Source organism: Curcuma longa, chromosome 4, assembly GCF_044706935.1.
Source record: "Curcuma longa cultivar G26 ecotype Majalengka, Jawa Barat chromosome 4, ITB_CL_G26_1.1, whole genome shotgun sequence".
Lineage (NCBI taxonomy): Eukaryota > Viridiplantae > Streptophyta > Magnoliopsida > Zingiberales > Zingiberaceae > Curcuma > Curcuma longa.
The window spans coordinates 19,976,254-20,000,213 of NC_133864.1; the positions used below are offsets into that span (position 1 = coordinate 19,976,254).

Here is a 23,960-nt window from a genome sequence, read left to right on the forward strand (position 1 = left end):
ATAACGCTCCATTGTTGCTTGGACCTGCTTGAATTTCATCCCATTAGATCGCCAGCATCTCAGTCCATTCTCGACAATTGACACTGTTGAACCTTCAATTCTTCTACACTGCTCGAGTTTTTTTTTTTTTTTTTTTTTTTGTCTTTAGGAAAATTCACCGCATCCTCCAACATTTATGTTGAAATTTACCGAAAGTTCTCACTTTTATATCGATTTTTGTTTTACATTTAACCCACAGTGCGGACCTGCTCTACTCATGAAGCGGGAGAGAGAGTGAGAGAGGGCAGGCCTGAGAGTTGAGCAGATTGTAGGCACCCAGTGCACGCTCCATGTGCATTTGCCCTTTACCGTCTCAGGCTCTCCTGTCGCTTGTCTGAAACCTGAGCCCTGGAGCGCAGGACAGGCCCTGGCATGGACCCGGCAATGGGTGCCCGAGCCGAGCCCCAAAGGCAAAAATGGTCTCTTGATAATTTATGTGGACAGCTGAGGGTAAAAGCAGTACGCCCTCCTCTACTACGTCTGCTCATTGATGATGTTTACCTCTAGACCACCAACCAGATCTTTGGGCAAAGGCTCACAGGACAAGAACAAGCAAACAGCTCATCGCGTCTCCCCATGTCTCTGCACCTCTCACCACATTTATGGCTCCTGAAGCAACAATCCCCTTTCCCTTCTCACTTCCCACAGATATTTCTCAGCTTCCCTCCCTACCATTGCCTTCGTCACTGTTGAGGTTCTCGCATTTCAGGCTCGTGGCGTGCTGCCGCCGCCTGCTGTGACATGTTTTGTTTCCTTTTTTTTTTGTGGGGCTTTGAAAGGTTATAGCTGCACAAAAATCGGTTTTTGTTGGGTTTCGTTTCTACAAATCTAAATCTTGAGTGATCTTCGCTTGTTTCTTTGTCAATGGCATCATTGTTGAGAGTGTAGCGCTGGAGGCCTGTTGTCTGCAACCTAGGTCGCATTATTGCACCTTCTTTTCCCCGTGGAGGAGAGATTTAGAGGAAAAAGAGACATCTTTGGCATTTGGGCGGGTTCTAGTTAGATTTGGTGTCGTGAAATCTAAATCTTGCAACATCTCGGCTTTGCGGTTGTGCCTTGAACCAGGGGTGAAAGATGAGGAAGCATGGATGGCAGCTTCCTTATCATCCTCTCCAGGTCTCTATATATTTTCTTTTATTTTTTTCTCTTATTATTTGTTTCCTTATGGTTTAGTTGCCATTCATCCTCCTCCTTTTTATATTTTTTCTTGACTGTGTGCAGGTGGTAGCGATAGCTGTTTTTCTTGCTCTCGGGTTTGCTTTCTATGTGTTCTTTGTTCCTTTCGTTGGGAAGAAGCTGTTTCAGTATGTGGTAATGGGGCTTTACACTCCTCTGGTACGTCATTCTTCTCGCGACCTGGTCATTTCTTTGTCTTCTCACCTCGTGATAGATCTCTCAAAGCTCACATCTCTGTTTGTTTGCTTGTTTGAGTCCTGTTGTTTCAATCAATTGCATTATTAAAATTAATTACGAGCAATGTTGATCCTCATTTTCTAATTTTAACAAAAAATTCCAGTTTATTCACAAACATTAAGTTACAAGTTTAATCATTAATTGATACGAGATTTCCTCCATATTCTAAAATGATTAATTTGACGGTCGCAACTACGATATTAATAGAAGGATGATGCTGTTGCTGCGTTTCGTTTCCAAGCTATTGAAATTTAGTGGTCATATCGTTGTAGATAGGTGCTGGTATATGAGAGACTTTAAGTCCTTATAAAACTATGATTTGAGATGTGTATTCACTCGGTTGAGGAATCTTAATATGTTGTGAAAACTTGCTTGTATTGGGATAACAAGTGCTGTCCTATGCCACTAGATGGGGTTGGATACTGCTATAGCACCACTTGGTTGTCTCAAAGCACAAACAAATAGGTCCAAATAGGCAATTACTAGGACAACGCCTGAATATTTCATCAACTAGGCAGACCATTTATGAATGATGTTGTTGCTAAATGGACAAACCAATTTGGATTATATTGGATGCTTAGGACCTGATGAGATATTTCCTCAAATGCAAGTACCTGAAAATTACCATGTTTTATCTGGCAGCACGAGAAGGTCATGGTGTGTGATATTTTTTAAATAACATATTTGTGATTTTTTATTTTTAGATGATACTCATTTCTTTATCTGTTGAACTTTCAGTTGGCCATACTTCATAAATTGTATGAAATTTGCATATAAATTGGATGCACTATGCGGTATACAGCTCCCTCAATTTTTTATGAGATCTGATTTCAAAGATATAGAGAGTAGTCTGCTCAAAGAAATTGACACCTTCAGTGTTTCTTTGCAGGTTGTGTCTGTCTTTTTTTTATACGTTTGGTGTGCTGCAACAGATCCTGCTGATCCTGGCATTTTCAAACCAAAAAAGTCTCTTAAAGTAGGGGACTACAGAGAACAAACCTTTTCCAAAGAGTCTAAACCAGAAGATACAACAAAGGAACTAAATGCTGAAATAACCACTGCAAAGCAACTTGATGGGAGTGTCAATTCAGCTAGGCATGAATTGCATGCAGAACTCGAAAGTGGAAGATTACCTGGGTGCATTACTACATTTTTGGCAATACTTTTGAGCTGGTGTGGTTTGTCTTTTCTGTGTAATTTGTGTCAATCACATGAGCAGTCTTCTGAACAGCAACTAAGCGATGAAGGCATGTTTTACTGCAGCCTGTGTGAAGTTGAGGTATGACATGATGATTATATGAAGTTTCTTCTCTAGTCTACTGACCTGTTTTTTAGTGAAAGTCCACACAGATTTCTTATCCTTAATGCTGTTTTCAATTCTGGATGGTATTATGAAATCAATTTAAGAACTTAGAACTTTGTATTTTTCTGCAATATTTGTTATTGCTATTAATTGGGACTTATGACTTCTTGATGAGTTGTCACTGGTGTTTCTCGAGTTGGAATGTACAATTGTGCGCCCACTCTACTTCTCTTGCTTGCTGGAAACTGAAACATACAGTTGCTAATAATGTTTTGTAGTTTCCAGCTCTATCTTCTGCTGCTGTTACTGCTACATGGTAAGTTATTTCCATTGAAATGACTTGACTAATATAAGGTGTAATGATGGATTTCCTGGCAAGAATAGCTATCTTATTTTATGTCTGAGCAAGGTGCGAAATTTCAGTTTGAGCCTGGATTTTGGTCCCCGACTGGAACAGGATTTTATCAATACCGTGCCGATGGTGCAGATATGTGGTGTTGGTGGCACCAAAGAGGAAGAGGGAAGAGACGGAGAAGAAACATTGAAAGGAGGGGTTTCAATCATTGAAGAGGGGACACAACTAAGAAGAAGAACTACAACAATGGGTTCGATCAATGAGGGGACACAATTGGTTTCAATCGACGATGAGGGAACACATTAGATTTTGATCGGTGACAAAGGGACACATGAGGTGTCAAGTGTTGAGCAAAGAAGAATAAGACTGGTGGGTTCAATCAGCAATGAGGGGATGTTGCGAGTTTTGATCAGCAATGAGGAAACACGGTAAGTTTTGATCGGTGTAGAGGGGATGCATGAGGTGTCAAATGATGATCAATGGTGGGTTCCAAATTAGTGTACCAGTAGTTTTATGCTTTCTCACATGTCAGTCTACGGGCATAATGAAAAGTTTTGTCCGTGTTAAGTGACACAAACAAGATCTAAAACCATGTGTTTAAGGCATTCAAAGCTATTGCCCTCATCTGGTTGCTGTTCAGAAGACTGCTCATGAGGGGACGCAGTGGGTTCAATCGGCAATGAAGAAACATGACGAAGAGGAACACATGAGGTGTTAGGCCTCAAGCATCATAGGAGCATGCCAGCAGTTTGGTTCTTTTCATGTGCCGGTCGGCAGATGGAATGAAAATTTTTTCCCATGCCAACCAACATGGACAATTTAAAACTTTGAGGCATCCCAAGCTATTGGCCTTTCCTGATCAATACTTTTAATCTTCCATCTTACCTAAGGTAATATTTCTTTACCATTTCCTGTCCTGGTGTTTGGATTGCTAATGGATGGAGAAAATGTGCAATAATTCAGAGTGATGTCACTGTTGGGATTGGAGGTGATAAGTTGCTAATTTCTAGGCTAACCAAAGCAATGGGGGTGCTTCTTCTCACGTGGCGCAGTAGGATATCTTTAAAAGAATAGGACAGTAAGATGAGTAATTGACTTTTTTCGATTGCATGATCAAACTTAGATGGCCTTTGGATGAATACATAACCATAAAAGATGGATAATTTAGAATATTGGTTATTAAGGAGAAAGGTGATAGAGATGTGTCATTTACAATGAGCCACACATCCTTTTCAAGAAAAGAAAGATCTTATGTGCTTTACATTAACTTGGTTTTTCTCTAATGATTTCTATCTGTATGTATTGCAGGTTCTAAAATATAGTAAGCATTGTAGAGTCTGTGACAAATGCGTTGATGGCTTTGATCATCACTGCAGGGTGAGAGTTTTCTCCATTCACAACCTTATATGTTTTGTTATCTTGTAGTAATATGCAATATTCATCTTTCCTTGTAGTGGATCAATAACTGCATAGGAAGAAAAAATTACAAAAGGTTCTTCATCCTCATGGTGTTTGCTCTTCTCTTGGTAAGCACAAATATTTCCTACCATTCCAGTAGTCGTATTCATGAATCATATTGATTGACACTATTTTCTTAGTGTAGATTTATCATCTGTGTGCATCAACTTAGAAGATATAATTTTCTTAGTACGTGAAGGACCTGATACATAGAATGCATTTTATGTCAGGTCCTTTTCATTCTGATTGACTATTGATTGGTCTCCATGCTTTGTGCACCTTGGGCCAGCTTATTCTGCAGTGGGCTGTTGGGATGCTTGTGCTGATACTGTGCTTTGTTGAGCGAAGGAGATTTTCTGCTGAAATTGTTTCAAAGTTGGGTAGTAGCTTTTCTTTGGCACCCTTTGTCATTGTGGTGGTGAGTACTCAGAGGAGAAAATGAATGAAAATCACACATCATAATGAGGATTTTTCAAGGTTCTGCTACTAATTTAATAATGTGTCTATAATGCAGGCTGTGTGCACTTTATTAGCCATGGTTGCTACTCTTCCAGTTGCACAACTTTTCTTCTTCCATATTCTTCTAATAAAAAAGGTACACTACTTTCATATTTCTACTTGTGACGTAGCAAACGCTCTACTAGTTACACAGCTTCTTCTACATTTATATAAAACAAAGATCTGTAACTGGTCAAATATCTCTATTCTATTTTAGAATATAGCAACGTTAAACTATTTCAAGGAATATATCTTTTTATTTTTTCAAATTCTTTACATTCATGCATACACACTGAACATTACTGAAACTTATTGTCCAACTGAACTATTACAGCTTGTAATTTAAGTGATAGATTTTCCATAGAGTGGAAAACAAATAGTAGAATTTGAACCATATGTCGTTGTTGATTCATCAATTCTGGAGAAAATTGACACTTCTAAACTAGCTCATACTACTTTACATGGATGTGCTACAGGGAATCAGCACCTATGATTACATTATTGCTTTGAGGGAGCAAGATCAGGAGCAGGAGCAACTTGCTGTTGGTGGGCAGCAAAGTCCGCAAATGTCCCAAGTGAGCTCTTTTACTGGACTAAGCAGCACCAGTTCTTTCAATGCATTCCATCGTGGTGCATGGTGTACTCCACCAAGATTATTCCTTGAAGATCAGGTATCATACTTTCATTATTTAGAAAGTTCTTGTGAATGTAATTTACCATGGTTAAGATTATTTTTGAAAAAAAAACTTTTAATAAGATTTTTTTTTACTGTTTGAGGGGAATTGATTTAATTAAAAGAAAATTTTGATCTTCTTGGTAAAAGGAAAACTAGTGGTAAAGCTTTAACAGCACTTGATTCATTTCTCCTTATTCATGTTATTTTTGAATAAAAATTGAAATAACAAATGTAATCCACTTGCATATTGTTCACCTGGTTCAATGGTTTGGGTACTCAGGTGTGACCTCTAGATGGTGCTCAGTGTGCTGTTTGAATGCTCTTTTTTTTTTCATGCATTGACCTCTTTAGATGATTGGTTTCTTGTGAACCTATTTTGAAAGATGCAATAAATCTTCTAATATGGTAGTTAATGTTGTTATAATTAACCCCTTTTTATGAAATTTCTTGAACTAACAAACTTGTAAGCTGCATGTGATTTCTTATTCAAGCTCTCACTGGAAAGCTAACTAATAATCAGCTTAGTTAATCATTAGCTATTCGTAAATTGAATTGCATCCACATTCCATTGCCAACTTCTGACTTCTGATAATTGGATAGTAGGATAATGTCTACAGTTCGTTAATAGATTTATAGAATGTCATCTTCAATATTAGGACTGTGAATGAGTAATGTCAAGTTGAACTGTTATCTTGCTTCAACTCAATTGTGTAAATGATTGTCAGTCTCATGGTAGAGCTTAGTTTGATTCTGTTACAGAAATTCTAGTTCAAAATTAAGCTAGACATTCTATGCCTTGCACGTGAGCTATATCTTCCTTGTTAAGTTCTGATTCTATCGCTGCCACTTAGCTATTCCTGAGATCCTTCACCAAAAGTTTCATGGGTGTTAGTTCTCCAAGCACCAAATGTTTTTAAGTGTATTTCATCCTTTGGTCTCTTATTAAGTAGAGAGAATAATATGGTGATAACATACGATAAAGGGCATTCCCAAAGTTGAACAAGCATTATAGATTCATGGATAGTGTATCTGGGGATTAACTGGTATCAGATGACCCTTTCTCTTCACCAGTGAGCCCAGGTCTGGTTGGCTATGAATAGGGAGCTCAAGGGTTTCTTGTGCCATGAGCGGTGGGCTGCAATAAGAAAATTGATAGATTTTGGCAGAAGGAGAGCTTCATGAGGTGACTAAAGGCATTTTTGATCGGTTCAATGATTGCTATTGGATACAATTATGGAACTACCCAAACTTCCAGGCTTTGTATTTACTCACACTAGTCTATAAGGGAAAGGTAGATAACTATATTTAGGCCTAACTTAAACAGATAGTGGCATTTTGTAACTTACTAATTAACATAATGCCGGATATAAATTATTCTATTTGTGTTTTGCAAAGCTTTTGCTTTCAAGAGTCATGCTAAGGTTCCTCTTTTTTTCTCAGTTTGATGTAGTACCCCCAGAAATTGGCTCATCTGCAAATCACACAAACAAGAAGATGGCTGAGGAACCAGTGAAGAGAAGAAACCCTGGAACTGTCAAAATTAATCCATGGACACTTGCACGCCTTAACGCCGAAGAAGTTTCTAAAGCTGCTGCCCAGGCAAGGAAGAGATCCAAAATACTGCAGCCAGTTAGACGAGAAACTCTGCAGGAGCAAGAGACAGAGAGTAGTGTTGGCAGTGCTAGTGCCAGTGGAAGAATGACCCTGAGGTCTGATAACCGAAAGCGAATCAACAAAAGGGGAAGGGTTCCTATGGATCTTCCTCTCGAACCTCTCGCCAAAATTTCAGCTAGTGCAACTGATAGTAATGCAAGTGACTTGGCTCCAGAGACATCCACCAGTTTAGCACCTCTTCAGCTTGAAGCTAGGAATGCTTTTCGACCAAGCATGCCAATGTCATTGACCAGAGCTGTTTCCTCTTCCCCAGAGAGCAGTTTGGATTCCCCTGACCTCCATCCATTTCGGATATCCTCATCGGGAACTGAAGAAGTACAAGGCATGAATTCTTTTTCTGCTTTAGGCAATGTTCCACCTAAGGGTATTCAGCTGTCAAGATCAACCAGTGACGGATATGAAGCATCTGGAGGTGAAGATAGTGATCGGATTCCATCAAGGATTGTTCACAGGTCGTCAAATTGGGCAAGCATTGTCCTTGGTTCGGAACATAGCCAGATAGCAGATGATTTAAAATCATACACTAGACAACAGTAATGCAACATCCATTATGAAACCTGTCAGTAATTTCCTTTGATCGGATAGACTAGTTGATGGGATGGCCATTTGTACTTCTTTTGTGAAAATTTCCTCCCTACTGAAGTTTCATTGAGAAGATGGCGAAGGATGCAATCTACAAGTCTGGATTTTTGTTCTCGCAAGAAGTATTTTGGTATTGCAACTATTGTTTGATATGTGGTTTCATTGCCTATTTCTAAAATCGTTGTTGTCAAGGCAAAGCCAACAGCTTTGTGGTGGCATTACCTATTCATCCATTTTGATCTTTTGGGTGTTTGAATTGGCTTTGAAAACGTCATTAGGAAAACTTTCTAATTTTTATATTCAAAATTTTCGTGACAGTAAAGGTCTGGAGTCTTGTTTGCCCTTTTGCATTCTTGACAAGTGCCCTTAAACAATTAAGGTTTCCTTCCCTTCCCGATTGTCTTTACTTTTTATCTAAGTGATGATCTATCACCTCTAATTGATTATCTTTTGCACCGAAGGCTAATTATCAAATCTATTGTGGATACATAAATTTGTTTCCCAGGAAAATTCATCTAGTTTCAGTTTTACAGAAATGTAAAAACAAAGAATGAACAAAATTTGACGACGTGCATACCTTGGGTATGTGATTCATTAATCCAAGCTCGTCAAACGGCTAGTGTCGCAGTCACCACCGGTATTGCCATCGTTTGTCGGTTGCTGATTACTTGGGCCTGCACCGGTGTTGATGGCTTCAGCAGCATAGATGGCAGCAGGCCGTTAGCGCTGCTTGGTTGCACCGACGAACGGCTGCTCGGTTGCATTGATGATTGGGTTGCGCCGCCGTCACTTGGGAAGCGCCGTCGCCGACGAGGATGTCAGCGGCGGGAACTGGCAAAAGGGAAAGCCCGACCCGGCGTTGATGGCTTCAGCGATGGCCGCATGGAGCGCAGCCGTGAAGTGGGATGTCAGTGGCGAGAACTGGCCGGACGGAAAGCCCGGTCCGGTGTTGATGGCTTTAGCGATGGCCGCATGGAGCGGCAGGCCGTTAGCGCTGCTCGGTTGCATTGACGATTGGGCATTGGGTTGCACCGCCGCCACTTGGGAAGCACCGCCGCCGACGGAAGGATGTTAGCCGCGGGAACTGGCCGGAGGGAAAGCCTGGCTTGTTGGGTTTTGTGAGGTCGAGCATGGGGAACCGCGTCGAGAATGTTTGATTCACAATTGATTCGCAAGGTTTTTTTAATCTCTGCTGTTTCTTGCGGGGGTTCTCATCGGGCTTGAGCTTTTCTTTGGACTTGGACGGCTCGGCGATCGTGTCATCTTCTTGATTTCTTTCGCGGTCTCCCAATGCCACCTGCAACATTTCATCCACCTTCTGTAGCTGGGCTTCCAATTGCCGCTTCATTTCCACGAGCAGTGCTATCTGTCCGGGCGCTGACTCGCCATTTTTGTCTTTGTCATTGATCGCCATCAAGAATTATAATCGGACGCTAATTTAGCGATCGATTACAATTCAGTTGCTATTTAGCGACGGAAGTAAAACATAGGTCGCTACTTAGCGACGAAAATTAAATATCGATCGTTAAAATAGCGACCGAATTTATATTGGTCGCTAATTTTAAAATTGGACGGCGCGCAAAGAATTTTAGAACTACGTTTCGATCGCAAATCCAAAGTAAGGATAATCATTCAGCGGCTGTTTCGACTGCGACTTCTTGTGGTTGTTGCTACAGTGAGTGACCCTATTTATATGATGCTGCTGTTGGGAATGACTGCTATATTGGGTCTGTGGAGGTGCTGCCATGGCATTCTTCTATCATGTTCAATTTTCTTTCTTTCAGCCTTTCTTCTAAACTCCATTTAAACACTCAACTAATAGTTTTAAAGCAAACTAAAGCATTTCTAACTATATTTGCATGCAAAGGATCATAAATGAACTTCTTGCACTCTTTAAAACTAATCTACATACAATGTATCAATAGTATACCTCATGTGCCAAAAGTATCAATCTCAAAAACTAATTAAGCATTAGTTCATTTTATTACTTTAAAATTTCATGCATATTTATTGAAAAGACATGTAATCATAATATCTAACAAACATTAACCAAAACTAATCTATTTAATCATTAGCAACAGAAATACTAGATGATACCCAACATATGCAAAACTAACAATTTATGAAATCTTCTTAACAATGAATAGAAAGTAAAATCTCTAAATTTTCTTAGCAATTTAAAAACATCTTAATATGCTCTTAGCAAATTCCCAAGGCTTTCCATAGTCCAGGCATCACACACACCATCACGCATCCCCTTGTCGCCTTCCTTCAAATTTGCTTTTCTTTTCCTTTGTCTGCAGTAAGAGGAAATGCAACTATAAGCGGATGCTTAGTAAGTACTATCTAACTCACAAAACTGAGATGTGCATATATACAAAAATTCTAAAACTGCATGCTCATGATAAGAAACTTTTCATGCTCATTGAAATAGTTTTCATGCTTTGAAACTCTTAAAACTTAAAACATGTGATCTTTCATGTTTATGCTACAATATCATGTAAGTACTAGAAATTCTCATCTTATAAACATGAAATTGCAATTGATACACTTCCTTAACTAAACTTGCTGGAACTTGAAACTTTTGTAAAACTTACTTTATTTGTTCGAATACTTATAGCTTTATACTTCAAAATAATAATCAACTTTCTCTTAGGGCCCAGGCGTAGTACCAAAGCGCGCTCCCTAATAGAGACTGGGGTAGCGAGCCACCAGCCCTACGAGGGTAAAGACCTTGGTCTTACCAGGGCCAAGACCTCGGAATTGGTCACCTGGATTTATTTTACGACAACCTCGGAAGTCGGGTACTAGCCTCTTCAAAGTAAAATACTTGTTATCTTTTAGTACTCATATAGAAAAATACCTTGGCATTTCTTCAAACACTTGGTGTGCTTTTGATCCTCAAATTCTTGAATTTGGGATCCTATCAAGACCTTGGTCTTTCTTTGCTTATAAACTTCTCATAAACCTCTAAAAGGACTTAATAGAACACTTTATCATTCTACATGCATACAATTCTAGAGTTTACATATAATTTAGAGTTTTTGCATAGAGTGAACACAATTATTTAAAGCATGCTACGAAGGTAAAGGAAAAATACCGGAACAACTCTTACTGCAGGTGAGTAGTACTTACTTCCTTGTTCTTGCACTTACAAACGAAATCCTAAGGTTGAAGACTCTGAACACTCTAGCGTGTTTAGAAAACCCTTGTCGGCGTGTCCGAACCCTACGGAATAGACTCCCCAGTTCCCTTCTCTTGGTCGGCCACCACAAGGAGGAAGGGAGAAGGAGGAAACTCGGAGAGAAAAGAAGAAAACCCTAGGTTTTCTTCTATTTCCGCCGCCCAAAGAGAGAGGAAGAGAAAAATAGGTTTTTTTCTTTTTTTCCTCTCTAACTTTCCCTTTTATACTAAAACATCTTTTCATATCTAACTTGACGTCTAAACTCGTATAATTATAATGCACCCTCTTTTTTTCAAACATATCCTTGTTGGATTCTTGATTAGTTAAAACTTCAGCGGCCGTTTTGTGACTTCTTATGGTTGTTGCTGCAGTGAGTGACCCTGTTTATATGATGCTGCTGTTGGGAATGGCTGCTGTATTGGGTCTGTGGAGGTGCTGCCATGGCAATCGCTGCTGAGGTTGATAGGACGGTTGTATTAGAGAAAATAAGATTATTATTTTTTGTTTGATATTTTCATTTCAAAGATTATTCTTGTCACAATTCTATGTATGAATAAGTTTCTCTTCAATAAAAAATTAATTGTTTTATCATTTCTTGGCTTCTTCTTCGGCAACCAGCTCCTCCAGTGGTTGGCAGAGCGCGTACGTGCCCGGCGGTCACGACGGTGTTATATTTGGGAGGTGTCCTAAGGCAATCGCCTTATGATTATAATTTGTATTGAATAAATTCACTATTTAAGTGCATATTTTATATGTTTGATTGGATCTTAGACTTGTTCACTGAATGTCCACAATATATTTCATAGCATGAGAGAATTTGTGATACGATCCAAACTGTGAGTTTCTCTACATGTGTAATTATGAAAGTATTAAAACTTTTCCTAGTCGATGAATTGATGAACACGGACGTCATCGATTCTGTTGAGATTAGCACGTTTATACTCCTTGTTTTACCAAGCAGTAGCTCTCACTAGCTGGAGACATTGGATGTTGAGAGTTAAACGTGGATGCTAGTTAAAGGTAGCTAGTTCATTGGAGTGACCTGCCGTGAGACTTCATGTGGTTCCCTTTTATGTCAATGAAGTTCTCAGTGCAGCTTAAGTGCGAGTTTCCTTAGACTTGCGGTATTCAAGTCACCTTGGTCGCGGAAGCTTATACTTTAACATCTTAAGCAAGCATCTCCAAGGAGGTGTGGACCCGAGATGATTGGGTATAAGTTGAAGTGCCCGAAGGTGTTTGAATAGCCCACAGAGGATTCACCACTCTTTATAAAAGAGACGTATACCCTACGACCGCTTGTTTGGATTGTTACTGAAAGTCTTTGGCCAAAGCAACACGTATTCTTGAACACGTGTACGAGTAACTCGAATCCTCAGAACAAGGAAGTAAGCTTGGGCTAGGTGTGACGTAGTCAGCCTAGTGGGGACTGACACACACAGACCATGTCCTGAACCAAGCGGGTATAAGACGGTGAAAGGAACGAGGCACGTTTCAGTAAAGCTGCTGAAGGGTTTAGAAATTGTTCTGAAATCAGTTATTGATTTTTCGGTCAATTGGGGATCATGATGTACTACTAGGTGCCACTCATGATCGATCCGAAATTAGGAGTTAATTTCGGACGGCCAACATAACCGGAAACCTATTGGGTCACACGCATTACAAGTTTGGAAGGACTTAAAACGAGTTTGAGAATTAGATTCTCAAAACAGAAGAAATCTGGTTAGACCGGACAAAGGCAAATGATGGATTCTATCTTATGAAGATGGATTAACCAAAATCGGAAATGATCTGGTTGGTGAACCAGACAAACCGAGTTTTGAACCAAAGATTGAACCAACTTGGTTTGGTTCATGTTGGAAGGCATTTTGGCAAAAAGGAAGGCATGACAAGCTTCGTCTTGAGAAGACGAAACAAACAAAACTTGTTTGGGTCAAATCGGAGTTCGTTTGGTTATTCAATTAATTGTTTTGGTTGTGAACCAAAATTAAACCAAACCAAACCAAATTCGAGAGTTGAACCAAAACCAAATGAACCATTAAACATTGAACCCGGTTCAATGGAAAACCTAAGCCCTAAAACCGGTTCACTTGCTTCCCGGTTTTCTTCTTCCTCACGCAGGCTTGATGGTTTTTCTCCAGCCCGACGCCGACTGCCCAAAAAGGAAAGGGATCCTTGATGGCCAATCGCGTGGCAAGAAGGAAGCAATCTTTTCTTCCAGGCGTCGCGCACACAAAGAAGGCAACACATCCTTTGATTGCTGCTGATCGTGCAAGATAAGGAAGGAGATTTGATCTCCTTCCCAAATCTGCCGGTGAGAAAAGGAAGGAAGGGTTGGCCGGAGTTTAAGGGTTGGGTTTCGGTTCTATAAAAGAGAAGGAGGCTACAAGATGGCTATTTTTTATTCTCCTAAGAATCCTTTTTTTCTCCCTTCCTTTGCCGTTTCTTCCTCCCCTGTTCTCTGCCGGCCACAAAGAAGAAGAAACCTTCTACTATTTCTTCTTGTCTTCCTGCTTTTGAAAACTTCACTTTGCTGGTTCCCGAAGTGTTGCCACCAGAACCTGTTCTCCTGCTGCTAGAGCTTGAGTGCTACTTCGGCTTGATTGCTCACGGTGTAAAGGAGGTCCTGCTGCTTGCTGTGCCGGAAGTTTTGCTTGCTTCCACTTGATAGCTGCTTACTGCCAAGGAGTGTTTCCACTTGCCTTTGAAGATCACCGTAAAACCAGTTTACCGGCGATCGTTAGAAAACCCCGGAAACGAAAGCAACGTGTGTTGTTGCGCGTTTTCGATTTTAGGGTATTCTTCTGTATCGACCGTTGCTGATTCACGGCTAGTACCGTAACCAGCAACACGACTCGAGCTTGAGAAGCCGTCCTGACAAACTTGGCGTGGATCACCGATAGAGACAACTCAACGTTTCATGCCCTTTCCGCTGAAAGTCATACAGCAGGTATACCTAGAATAAAAGTTATTCTTTAAATTTTAAATTGCTATAATCTGTGCAACCTGTTGTATCTTGCATGCGTGCGGTGTGTGTGTTGTAATAAGTTAGTTTATTACTTGTTTTGCTTCCGCTGTGTATTATGATATGCTTGAAAAACGCGCAACGCACCGGGTCGATCCCAACAGATTTCTAAACCTTTAATTTCAGCAGCTTTAATAAACGTGTTTCATTCCTTTCACCGTCTTATACCTACTTGGTTCAAAACATGGTCTGTCTGTGTTAATCCCCATTAGGCTGACTACGTCACACCTTGCCTAAGCTCCGTTCTTGTCATGTAGATTCGAGTTACTTGTACATGTGTCCAACAGTGTCATACACTTGACATGTGCTGCTTTGGCCAAAGACTTTTAGTAACAATCCCAACAAGCGGCTGTAGGGTATACGTCTCTCTTTACAGAGAGTGGTGAATCTTCTGTAGGCTATTCAAACACCTTCGGACACTTTGACTTATACCCCATCATTTCGGGTACACACCTCATCAGAGATGTCTGCTTAAGATATCAAAGTATAAGCCTCCATGACCAAGGTGATTTGAATACCGCAAGTCCAAGGAAACTCCTACTTAAGTTGCATTTAGATCTTTATTGACTTATGTATAAAAATCATATGAAGTCTCAAGACAAATCACTCCAATGAACTGATTATCTTTAACCAGCATTCACGTTTAACTCTCAACATCAAATGTCTCCAGCTAGTGAGATCAGCTGCTTGTCAAACTAAAGAGTTTAAACGTGCTAGTCTTAACAGAATCGATGACGTCCAAAATCGTCAATTCATCGATTAGGGATAATTTCAATACATTCTACACATGTAGAAATGCTCACAAGTTGTGATCTAATCACAAATTCTCTCGTGCTATCAATCGTATTATAGACATTCAGTAATTAAGTTTAAGATCCAATCAAACGTAAGAAATTATACACTTAAAAAGTGAATTTTATTTATTATTAAATAATTTAACAATACAACCATAAGACGATTGTCTTAGAATACCTCTTAAACATAACATTATAATCTTCTCAGAAGCTTATAAAGCTTCCGGAGAATTATTCCATCGTTATTGGAAAGGATTTTTGACCATTTGCCTTTATCAACGGTCAAAGGTTGACTACCGATAACTATACCAAAAATATGATTTTCAGTGATAGTTAAAAAACTCCAAAAATGATCGCGACAAATGTTGTTGCGTATTTTTCAGAATAAGATTTTGTCTCTTAAATCGATCGTTATCGATCATCAGCTAATACCAAAGACAATGACGCGACTCATGATTTTGAAAGTAGTCCAGAAGAGAGCTTAGCATGGATCACCAGTAGAGGCAAGACTTCAACAAGTACCGTTCGATTGATGCCAACTTCACTCAACGTCATCAATAAAGTACGTAGGCGTTGAATAATTTATTATTCTGTAAAATTTTAATTTCTTGTTATGCATTGTACTCTGTTATTTTCTATATTTGCATATGGGTGTTGTAATAATTAGTTTTAATTATTTATTTATTTTCGCTGTGCACGTTTTCGAAACGTGTAAATATGTGTAGGGTGTATTTGCAGTATGCAATGTGCGCTACACTTTTTGCGCGCTGCGGAAAGTCATATTTATTGTAGTGGTACATTGCACATCCCAACAGTAGTATCACTGATTGAATCCAATTTGCTACAGTAAACCCTAAATCGGTTCAAATCAATTTGGGTTCTCTTTTTTGGTCCGGTTTAATTCCTCCTCCGGTTCACGCTCACTCGGTCGCATGCATCCCTCCCGCCGCACGCGAGAAGACCAGGCCTCCTACGTTCGCCCGATCCTACCAGAATGAAGGGCCACCGTGATTTCTTCTCGCACCTGCATCCACCGGTGAGAAGAGCGCAGATTAAGCCTTTAAAAGGAGGTCGAGCGAGGGATTCAACACGAAGCAAAACCCTAATTTTTATATTCTAAATTTTTGTGACAGTAAAGGTCTGGAGTTTTGTTTGCCCTTTTGCATTCTTGACAAGTGCCCTTAAACAATTAAGGTTCCCTTCCCTAGCTTCCTGATTGTCTTTACTTTTATCTTTATCCAAGTGATGATCTATCACCTCTAATCGGTATCTTTTGCACCGAAGGCTAATTATAAAATCTTTTATGGATACATAATAGAACGCTGGATGCATAACGAAAGATGGATATCCATTTTATTCAAAACTTAGCTAAAATAGAAAAGTCTACGACTGAAATAATAGTAGTTGGTGGCTTTATCACAAAGATTGTCTCAGTCTTGAGTTGCGAGTTTGAACACTTTGAACCTATTATAAGCAATTTCAAAATTGATATTGATACTTGTTTGACGATGAAAATGATTTATAAGTCCGAAAAGAAATACATTTTTAACAGAACGATTGGATTTTTATTCTAATTACCTAACCCTTCAAAGACTACCGTTAAAAAGTCCGCATAATGAAAGATGGATATCCATCGAATTTGTTTCTAAGGAAAATTCATCTAATTTCAAGTTTACAGAAATGTAAAAACAGAGAATGAACAAAATCTCACTACCTGCATAGGGGTAAATTAATCCGAGCTTGTCGAACTGCTATCGTTTGCCGGTTGCTGATTACTTGGCCCTGCGCCGCTGTTGATGGCTGCAGCGATGGCCGCATGAATTGCAGCCATGAAGTCGGGATTGACCATCACGTTCTTGCTCAACGTGTTCAACACAGAAGGCGGCAGGCCATTAGCGCTGCTCGGTTGCAGGGACGTTTGGGCATTGGGTTGCGCGGCCGCCACTTGGGAAGCGCCGCCGCCGACGGAAGATGTCGGCGGCGGGAACTGGCCGGAGGGAAAGCCCCGGTTGTTGGGGTCTTTTGTGAGGTCGAGCATCATGGTGGGGAACCGCGTCGAGGAGGAGAGGCTGACGTTGCCGTAGGGGAAGGGGAGCGACGGGTTCATAAACATGCTGTCGCTTTGCATGGAGCCCAACGACAGCATCGCCAAAGCGTCGGAGGTGACTTTCGCCATCGCTAAAGCCGCCGGTGGCAGCGGGTGGTTGTGAGCGCCTTCGTACGTGACGACCAAAACCGACTTATCCTCCGCGCACCTTTGCACCTATAAATTCATTATGAATCGAATCCAGTGAACAATCAATGGGAGAAGTCAAAGACATAGATCATCATCTGATCAACTAAAAACACTACCTGCTTTCGAACAGGGCATTCTTTGACCATCGAGCAGCGGTAATAAGCACGGGGCTTCGGGTTTCCTTTAGACGTCTTCTGCCCATACTTTCTCCATTGGCAGCCATCTTGATTCTACACACATGATTAACCCCATTAAATTAGAATCATAATCAAACTTGTCGACATGATGTTACCTTGTCTGCTTCACATTTGATTCGCACGGAGAAGCGAGCTTTTTTAATCTTGGCTGCTTCTTGCGGGTTCTCGTCGGAATTGTTAGGAAACGGCTTGAGCTTTTTGTTCTTGTTGTCCATGTTGTTCTCCGGACAATTTTCAATCTTTTCTTTGCCTTTTTTGGACCCGGATGTCGGCAGTACTGCACCCTCGTCTGCACGGAAGCTGGAGGAGTTGGATGACTCAGCGATCGCAAGTTGTAGGTTGTCTTCTTGATTTCTTTCAGGCTGATTTTCAAGAAAGGCGATTTCGCTTCGGAGGCGGTAGTTCTCAGCGGCACGGTCGCTCAATAACGACTGCAGCATTTGGTTCTCTTCATTCACCATCTGTAGCTGAGCTTCCAGTTGCCGCTGCTCTTCCACGAGCAGCGCTCTGTTGCCCATCCATAATTTAGCCTGCAGAGCATACAAGTTCCGACGAGCATTTAATTAATTACGACGATCTATTGTAAAAGTAAAACACACAGTACGAAACGAGTCTACCGACGTGAGCACTCACGTCCACGGCGGGCTTCTCCAGGTCCATGGATATCTCCGTCTTCTTCTTCCTCTCTTCCAAAATCGAAGACCAACACTTCCAACCCAAGCGGCGAAGGCAGCGGCGTAAACGGCGAAGGCAGCGGCGTAAACAATTAGATGGACTCAAGGTCTGTATGTAAACAATTAGATGGACTCAAGGTCTATTTATAGATTTAATGAGAACGAGGTCAAAACAAGGAGGAAAGGTTTTTTTTTTTTTTTTAAATGTCTGTTGCGATCTAATTTATAAGGAACTTTTCTTTGACTGAGAATTTTAAGGAAATTTATTAACTAAAAATTCTGACTGGGTTATTCAATTCAAGAACTTAATCCTTTTTTGTCTTTTCTTATTGGTTAATTCCGTTTTATTTTTGAATTAATTCGAAGGCATATTCAATTAATTTTTGGATTTTATTTCTGAATTATAATTGGATTGAATCAAATTGCGTTCAGAAAAATCTGTAAATTATTGTAATTAATGTGTTTTATTAGAATATTAATTTTACTTGTTCCTCTAACCATACTTTGGATCGAAGCCAAAGATCCATAACGAACCTGAACCAACAACAAAATAAGGAAATTTTAAAATTAAGTTATAATCTCATAAGCACAATTAGGACAGTAAACTTGTCAAGTTAAATCTAAAATGAATTAAGTTATTGAAATGATTATTCAAGTTTAATTTTATTTTATTTTTTATGATGAGTTTATTGAGTTTGACTTGAATTTAGTGGATTTAGATGTTATTGATTTCTCAATTTAAAGTTATTTGATTGTTTGAAATTTTTATATTTTAAATTTATTTAGTTTATTATTAAATAAATTTGATAATATAAATTTATTTATCCATTTTAAAAAATTTTATATATTTAAATATTGATTAAAATTTTATTGATAAATATGATTCATGAATATTAATAAATTAAATATATATGTTTAAGATTATTTATTTAATTTAATAAATTATTTAAATTTATTTATTTAATTAATTATATATATATATTGAATGAATATAGATATATTTTTTTTACAAAATCGATTACAGCCCAAAGCACAATATTTTCTCTCTAACCGTTTGACCTCGCGCAAACTCTCTATATATATATATATATATATTTATCATCTGACCCACGCCCACTGCCGCCGCGATTTCATCGCACAATTACATCCAATCCGTCGGTAACTGTATAATGATAGGACATTCAAATTGCGATTTTAAAGACCCACGATTTGATTCTCAACTATGACATATTTATAGAATTTTTTTCAAATGAGGAACGCAATCAAAGGATGCTGGGCATCTGGATTTGGCTGTCGTATGTGCTTCCCGATTTAGCCTGGTGGTCGGTGGGAAACTTCCATATGACCAATCGGTTGAATAATCTCCAAAGATTGAGTCCATGAGACTGATTGAAATTTATCATCATGCGCATTAAGGCTGGCGAGCTCATGCGGAAGCGACAAGACACCGGTGAGGCCAGATCGTGGCGCACATCACAACTAGTCAGTTTTTTTCCCAAGAAGTGAAATGACAATATAACTCTCTCTAATTAGGATGGATAATGAATCGGATTTAATAAGAATATAATCTATATCATTTGATCTCATTTTCATCTTCATTTAAAATCTATATTATTTTCATGTCCTCATCTTTATCTTTATTTATTATATTCATCTCTATTTAGAATCTATATTCTTTATCCTCATCTTCATCCTCATTTTCATTCTCATCTTTACCGAGTATTTAATTTTCATCCTCGTTATTAATAGGAGGATGAATATCTATCCTCATCTCTACATTCATCATATATAATTAAATATCCTCTATATTAATAATTTTTTTATTTCATTTAATTATCATCATACAATAAAAATATATTAGAATTAATATTATATAAAAAAATAAAATTTAATAAAAATAAAATAAATATTTATAGACTATAAGAGATGAAATCGAAAAATAATAAAGAGAACATCATATTTATTTTTTTATTTTTTAATTAGAAGATATATATATAAATATTTATTTATTTACTTAATCTCGAATATGGCATATCTATATCTAAAAATCTTCATATTCAGAGAAAATTATTATCTTTATCCCCCTATCCCTTCCCTATCCCTATCCGTGGCAGGCCAGTTCACATCTGACTGTTCCTCGAACCAGGTTCAGTGCATTCTACTAGTACGAGGCCCATATATATGGATTCTTATGAGGGCGTCCGCCTACAGAGTCTCTACCTGCAACAGCCTTATATAATTTTCTTTACCAAATAATATACTCAATTATTACTCAAGCTGAACTTGATTAATCACTGATGGAACATGCGAATCGATAAGATATTTGTATGAACCATGTCTTCTGCCATTTTATTCGATTTTAATGCAATAAACCCGCACGCTTTATGATTTTTGTTGCCTAAATGAGACTGACTACAACTGTCATTAAAAGACTTTAAGTAATTCGATCATTAAAGAAAAGGATTAATCTCAGAAATTAGATATAGCTAGAGATTGTGGATCACTAAAGAGTCCATAGATAAGATGATATATATCCAACTAAGCAACAGCTCTAGCTAGCACAATATTAACTACTACTACATCGACTCTTAGCCCTCTTCCAAGAGCCACTCATCTTTGCCTTCACTTGGAATATAATTACGATAAATTAATATGATATTATGATCAGAAGTTAAATTTAGGGCATGTTGTTGTGCGTATACTTTAATTTTTATGGAATTAATTTGTTGCAGTCGTCGACTTTGTCGTCCAACGATCGAGCTGGCAAAATTTTATAACTCATTGAAAAATTTCTTACGACCGCATAAAGTAATGAGGTTTTTTATGCAACAAATTGTTTTACGTGTTGGTTTTACAGATAAACGTGAGTTAATGAGGTTCTTGGGGTTCGGTTTGATACTGTCTTCCAACTCGACGTTGAGTCTGAAAGAATCTCAGTTTGGTCGTGAGGTTAAGAACTCAAGAACAAACAAGAAACAGTGGGCCACTGTGCGTCCTCCTTGTCGGGCATAAAACAGCAACAGTTCTTGAGCTCTCGCCATGACTTGCCGACTTCGATCTTCTGCAATATTTCTTTATCAGTTTTCTAAGCATCAATTCGCCTTAACGACTTCATCCTCTTCCCACGTCCTTTCCATCCTCCATTGCCCGATATTAACCATCACTTCGTCATCATTCAATCATTTGAATTCCCTTTTTTTTTTAGCAAGATCATATATAACTTCCCATTTATAAATATTCCCCGGCAGCAAATCCTGCCTCCTTTGATTTTATAATGCATAATTGGAGCTTCCTTAGCTGTATTGTCATTGTCTGAATAAAAACTCGATGAGCATGTACATGGTGGTGAAATGAAAGAGTCAATGTTTTGGCTACTGTATATAAATTCTCCCTGAATAAGGTTGCAACACCAACATTATTATTTCTCCTCCACCTCAAATTAAAGTCTTCATTGCGAACATGGATTTTCAGGGATTGGGCTCGAGCTGGAGCTCATTTGATGCTGCAATGGTGGGAGAGGAATCCCAAGTCATGGCGCAATTGTTCGGTTCTCAGGAGATGTTTTGGTCTGATCACAGTTCTTACTGTGATCTTTTTGGTCCGACTCAAGGCAGCTGCGCCGCCACCAGCTCTGCTAGTGTTCTTCCTCATGTAGATGCCAATTATGTAGGAGATAACTACTTGAGCAAAACCAATGTGAGCTCGGAAATGGCGGCGGAGCCTCTGCCTCCACTTTCACCAACCATGAAGAGAAAGTTGAATGGTGAGGATCATGCAGATACGACGATGTTCGAAGTTCCTAAGAAGAAGGCGAAGGAGTCGGCCACCGTGAGCATTTCCACTCCTTGTTTCAATTGTGAAGCATCGCGGTAATATACAGATTAGATTGTGTATGATTAAAAAATGTTGTTTCTTAGGTTTCCAAGAAAGGGAAGAATTCACTGTCCAAGAGGATCGAGAAGAGTGACGGCGCTGTGCATGAGGACACAAATTCACAGAATTCCAGTTGCTACAGCTCGGAGGATGACTCCAACGAGCAGAAAGGAGCAACGAATGGAAAGAAAAGAGCTGGTAGAGGAGCAGCAACTGATCCCCAAAGCCTGTACGCAAGGGTAATTTTTAAAATTTAGTTACAAGAAAAAAGGTTATAGATTTATCTTTGCCTTTTGTTCATTCTTCAAGTTCATTTCCAAAATACAGAAGAGGAGAGAAAGGATCAATGAGAGGCTGAAAACCCTGCAAAACTTGGTTCCAAATGGGACAAAAGTAAGCATCTCAGAATTCTGCTAATTCCTCTTCCTCAACCTCAAGCTCAGCTAGGTTAATAAACAAAAGAGCTAACAGATTATTGACTGTAACAGGTAGACATTAGCACAATGCTTGAAGAAGCAGTTCAGTATGTCAAGTTCTTGCAGCTCCAAATTAAGGTTATACTTAATTACATTACTAATTCTGCTCTAATTTATTTTCAGTATCTGAAGAAGTTATAATTTAACTTGTGCAGCTGTTGAGCTCTGATGACTTGTGGATGTATGCTCCCATTGCATACAATGGCATGAACCTTGGCATTGACTTGAACATCTCTCAACTGTGACATTCAGAACAAATGGCAATTTAGAGTTTTTTTTTTTTCAATCTTCAAAATTGTTTGATTTATATATATATATATATATAATCTCATTTCAACACTGAGTGTCTTTCATGTTAAGTTTGTACTATTGATAAAAATATCGATACAGGTATATATCAATCCCATGGGCATCTCTGCTGAAAGAAGTAAACATATATCTCAATCATATAAAGTCAACTCATCTGAAGTTAATGCATGGATGAACGATTACGGATGCAAAGTCAACTGATCTTTTTCATGAATTAAATGACAATTCTTGAGGATTAGTAAACAATTATTAAAATAGAAATTGAAACCTTGGCACAGAGGAACAGAAGAGTGGAAGATTCATTAGCTTGGCACTAGAAAAACAGGAATAGCACAGCATGTGTGGTTGTGAACCTTAATCATTCTGGATTGCTGCAGATGAATAATAGGAGCAGTAAAGGAATTGAAAGGCCTAAGAACCTAATTTAGAGCTTAATGGCAAATGATTTGGAATGAAGAGAAGTAATGGTAATATTTAACACACGCAAAATGATGCATGTCATTTCGTGATCGCGTTAAATTTCATGCAGATAAAATGAGTTGTAAAGAAAAACGTTTGTTTGTTCTGTTTGTTTTGTTCTTTATTTTTCATTAATTTACAGAAAAATTATCAGCCTCGTTCAAAAAGGCATTTGTACAAACTTTTATAAAGTCTAAGGAGAACTAAAGAATTTTTGAATAAATTTGTTTTAGGGTTTTGTTGGAAAAACAATCAAAAAGGCTTTTTTTTTTTGTTTTTCAAATTGTGAAAAGGACGCCCATTTTAATTTTTTTTTAATCAAAGGTGACTATCCCATATAAAATGACACAACTATCCTCAATATTGTTCTCATTATTATTTCATTTATATTAAATCCTCAATCAGTCTGACATGTTATAGCAGTTACGATATCGTAGTTACTACCACATATGTAGCAGCTATGAAACCGTAGATGCTATACATATTACAACTATAGTATTGTAATTGTTACAACAGATGTAATTATGGCAGTTACGATTTCATAACTGTTACTATAATCGTTGTAGTTACTATAAATTGTAATTGTTATAACATAAAAAATAACCTTAAATAAAGAGGATTATAATTCTTCGGAGCCTTAAAAAAGCCTTTAAACAATATTTTTTTATTTAAAATTGGATCGTTATGAATTACACGTAATAAATATAAATTTCTTAACGAACTTTGATTTAATATATT

At 38.5% G+C, this 23,960-nt stretch overlaps 2 protein-coding genes across 2 annotated transcripts; both read left to right on the forward strand.

The window, feature by feature from the left end:
* Nucleotides 1-561: 561 nt before the first annotated feature.
* On the forward strand, nucleotides 562-8,372 carry LOC141828187 (putative protein S-acyltransferase 22). Its single transcript, XM_074715563.1, has 9 exons — nucleotides 562-1,155; nucleotides 1,261-1,374; nucleotides 2,342-2,731; nucleotides 4,419-4,487; nucleotides 4,565-4,636; nucleotides 4,858-4,986; nucleotides 5,083-5,163; nucleotides 5,543-5,737; nucleotides 7,183-8,372. Exons 1-9 carry the CDS (start codon nucleotides 1,114-1,116, stop codon nucleotides 7,951-7,953), a joined length of 1,863 nt encoding a protein of 620 aa, XP_074571664.1. The 5' UTR covers nucleotides 562-1,113; the 3' UTR covers nucleotides 7,954-8,372.
* A 13,183-nt stretch (nucleotides 8,373-21,555) lies between these two features.
* On the forward strand, nucleotides 21,556-22,699 carry LOC141825925 (uncharacterized). The gene is made up of 5 exons (XM_074713186.1): nucleotides 21,556-21,933; nucleotides 22,023-22,217; nucleotides 22,306-22,371; nucleotides 22,467-22,532; nucleotides 22,610-22,699. Exons 1-5 carry the CDS (start codon nucleotides 21,565-21,567, stop codon nucleotides 22,697-22,699), a joined length of 786 nt encoding a protein of 261 aa, XP_074569287.1. The 5' UTR covers nucleotides 21,556-21,564.
* The last annotated feature ends 1,261 nt before the right edge of the window (nucleotides 22,700-23,960 follow it).

Excerpts from the sequence above, each read along its gene's own strand:
- LOC141825925 (XM_074713186.1), top strand. The coding sequence starts at position 21,565 with ATGGATTTTCAGGGATTGGGCTCGAGCTGGAGCTCATTTGATGCTGCA. Across the intron at positions 21,934-22,022 it reads AGGCGAAGGAGTCGGCCACC|GTTTCCAAGAAAGGGAAGAA; the intron begins GTGAGCATTTCC and ends GTTGTTTCTTAG. Across the intron at positions 22,533-22,609 it reads TCTTGCAGCTCCAAATTAAG|CTGTTGAGCTCTGATGACTT; the intron begins GTTATACTTAAT and ends TAACTTGTGCAG.
- LOC141828187 (XM_074715563.1), top strand. The coding sequence starts at position 1,114 with ATGAGGAAGCATGGATGGCAGCTTCCTTATCATCCTCTCCAG. Across the intron at positions 4,637-4,857 it reads TGGTGTTTGCTCTTCTCTTG|CTTATTCTGCAGTGGGCTGT; the intron begins GTAAGCACAAAT and ends ACCTTGGGCCAG. Across the intron at positions 5,738-7,182 it reads GATTATTCCTTGAAGATCAG|TTTGATGTAGTACCCCCAGA; the intron begins GTATCATACTTT and ends TTTTTTTCTCAG.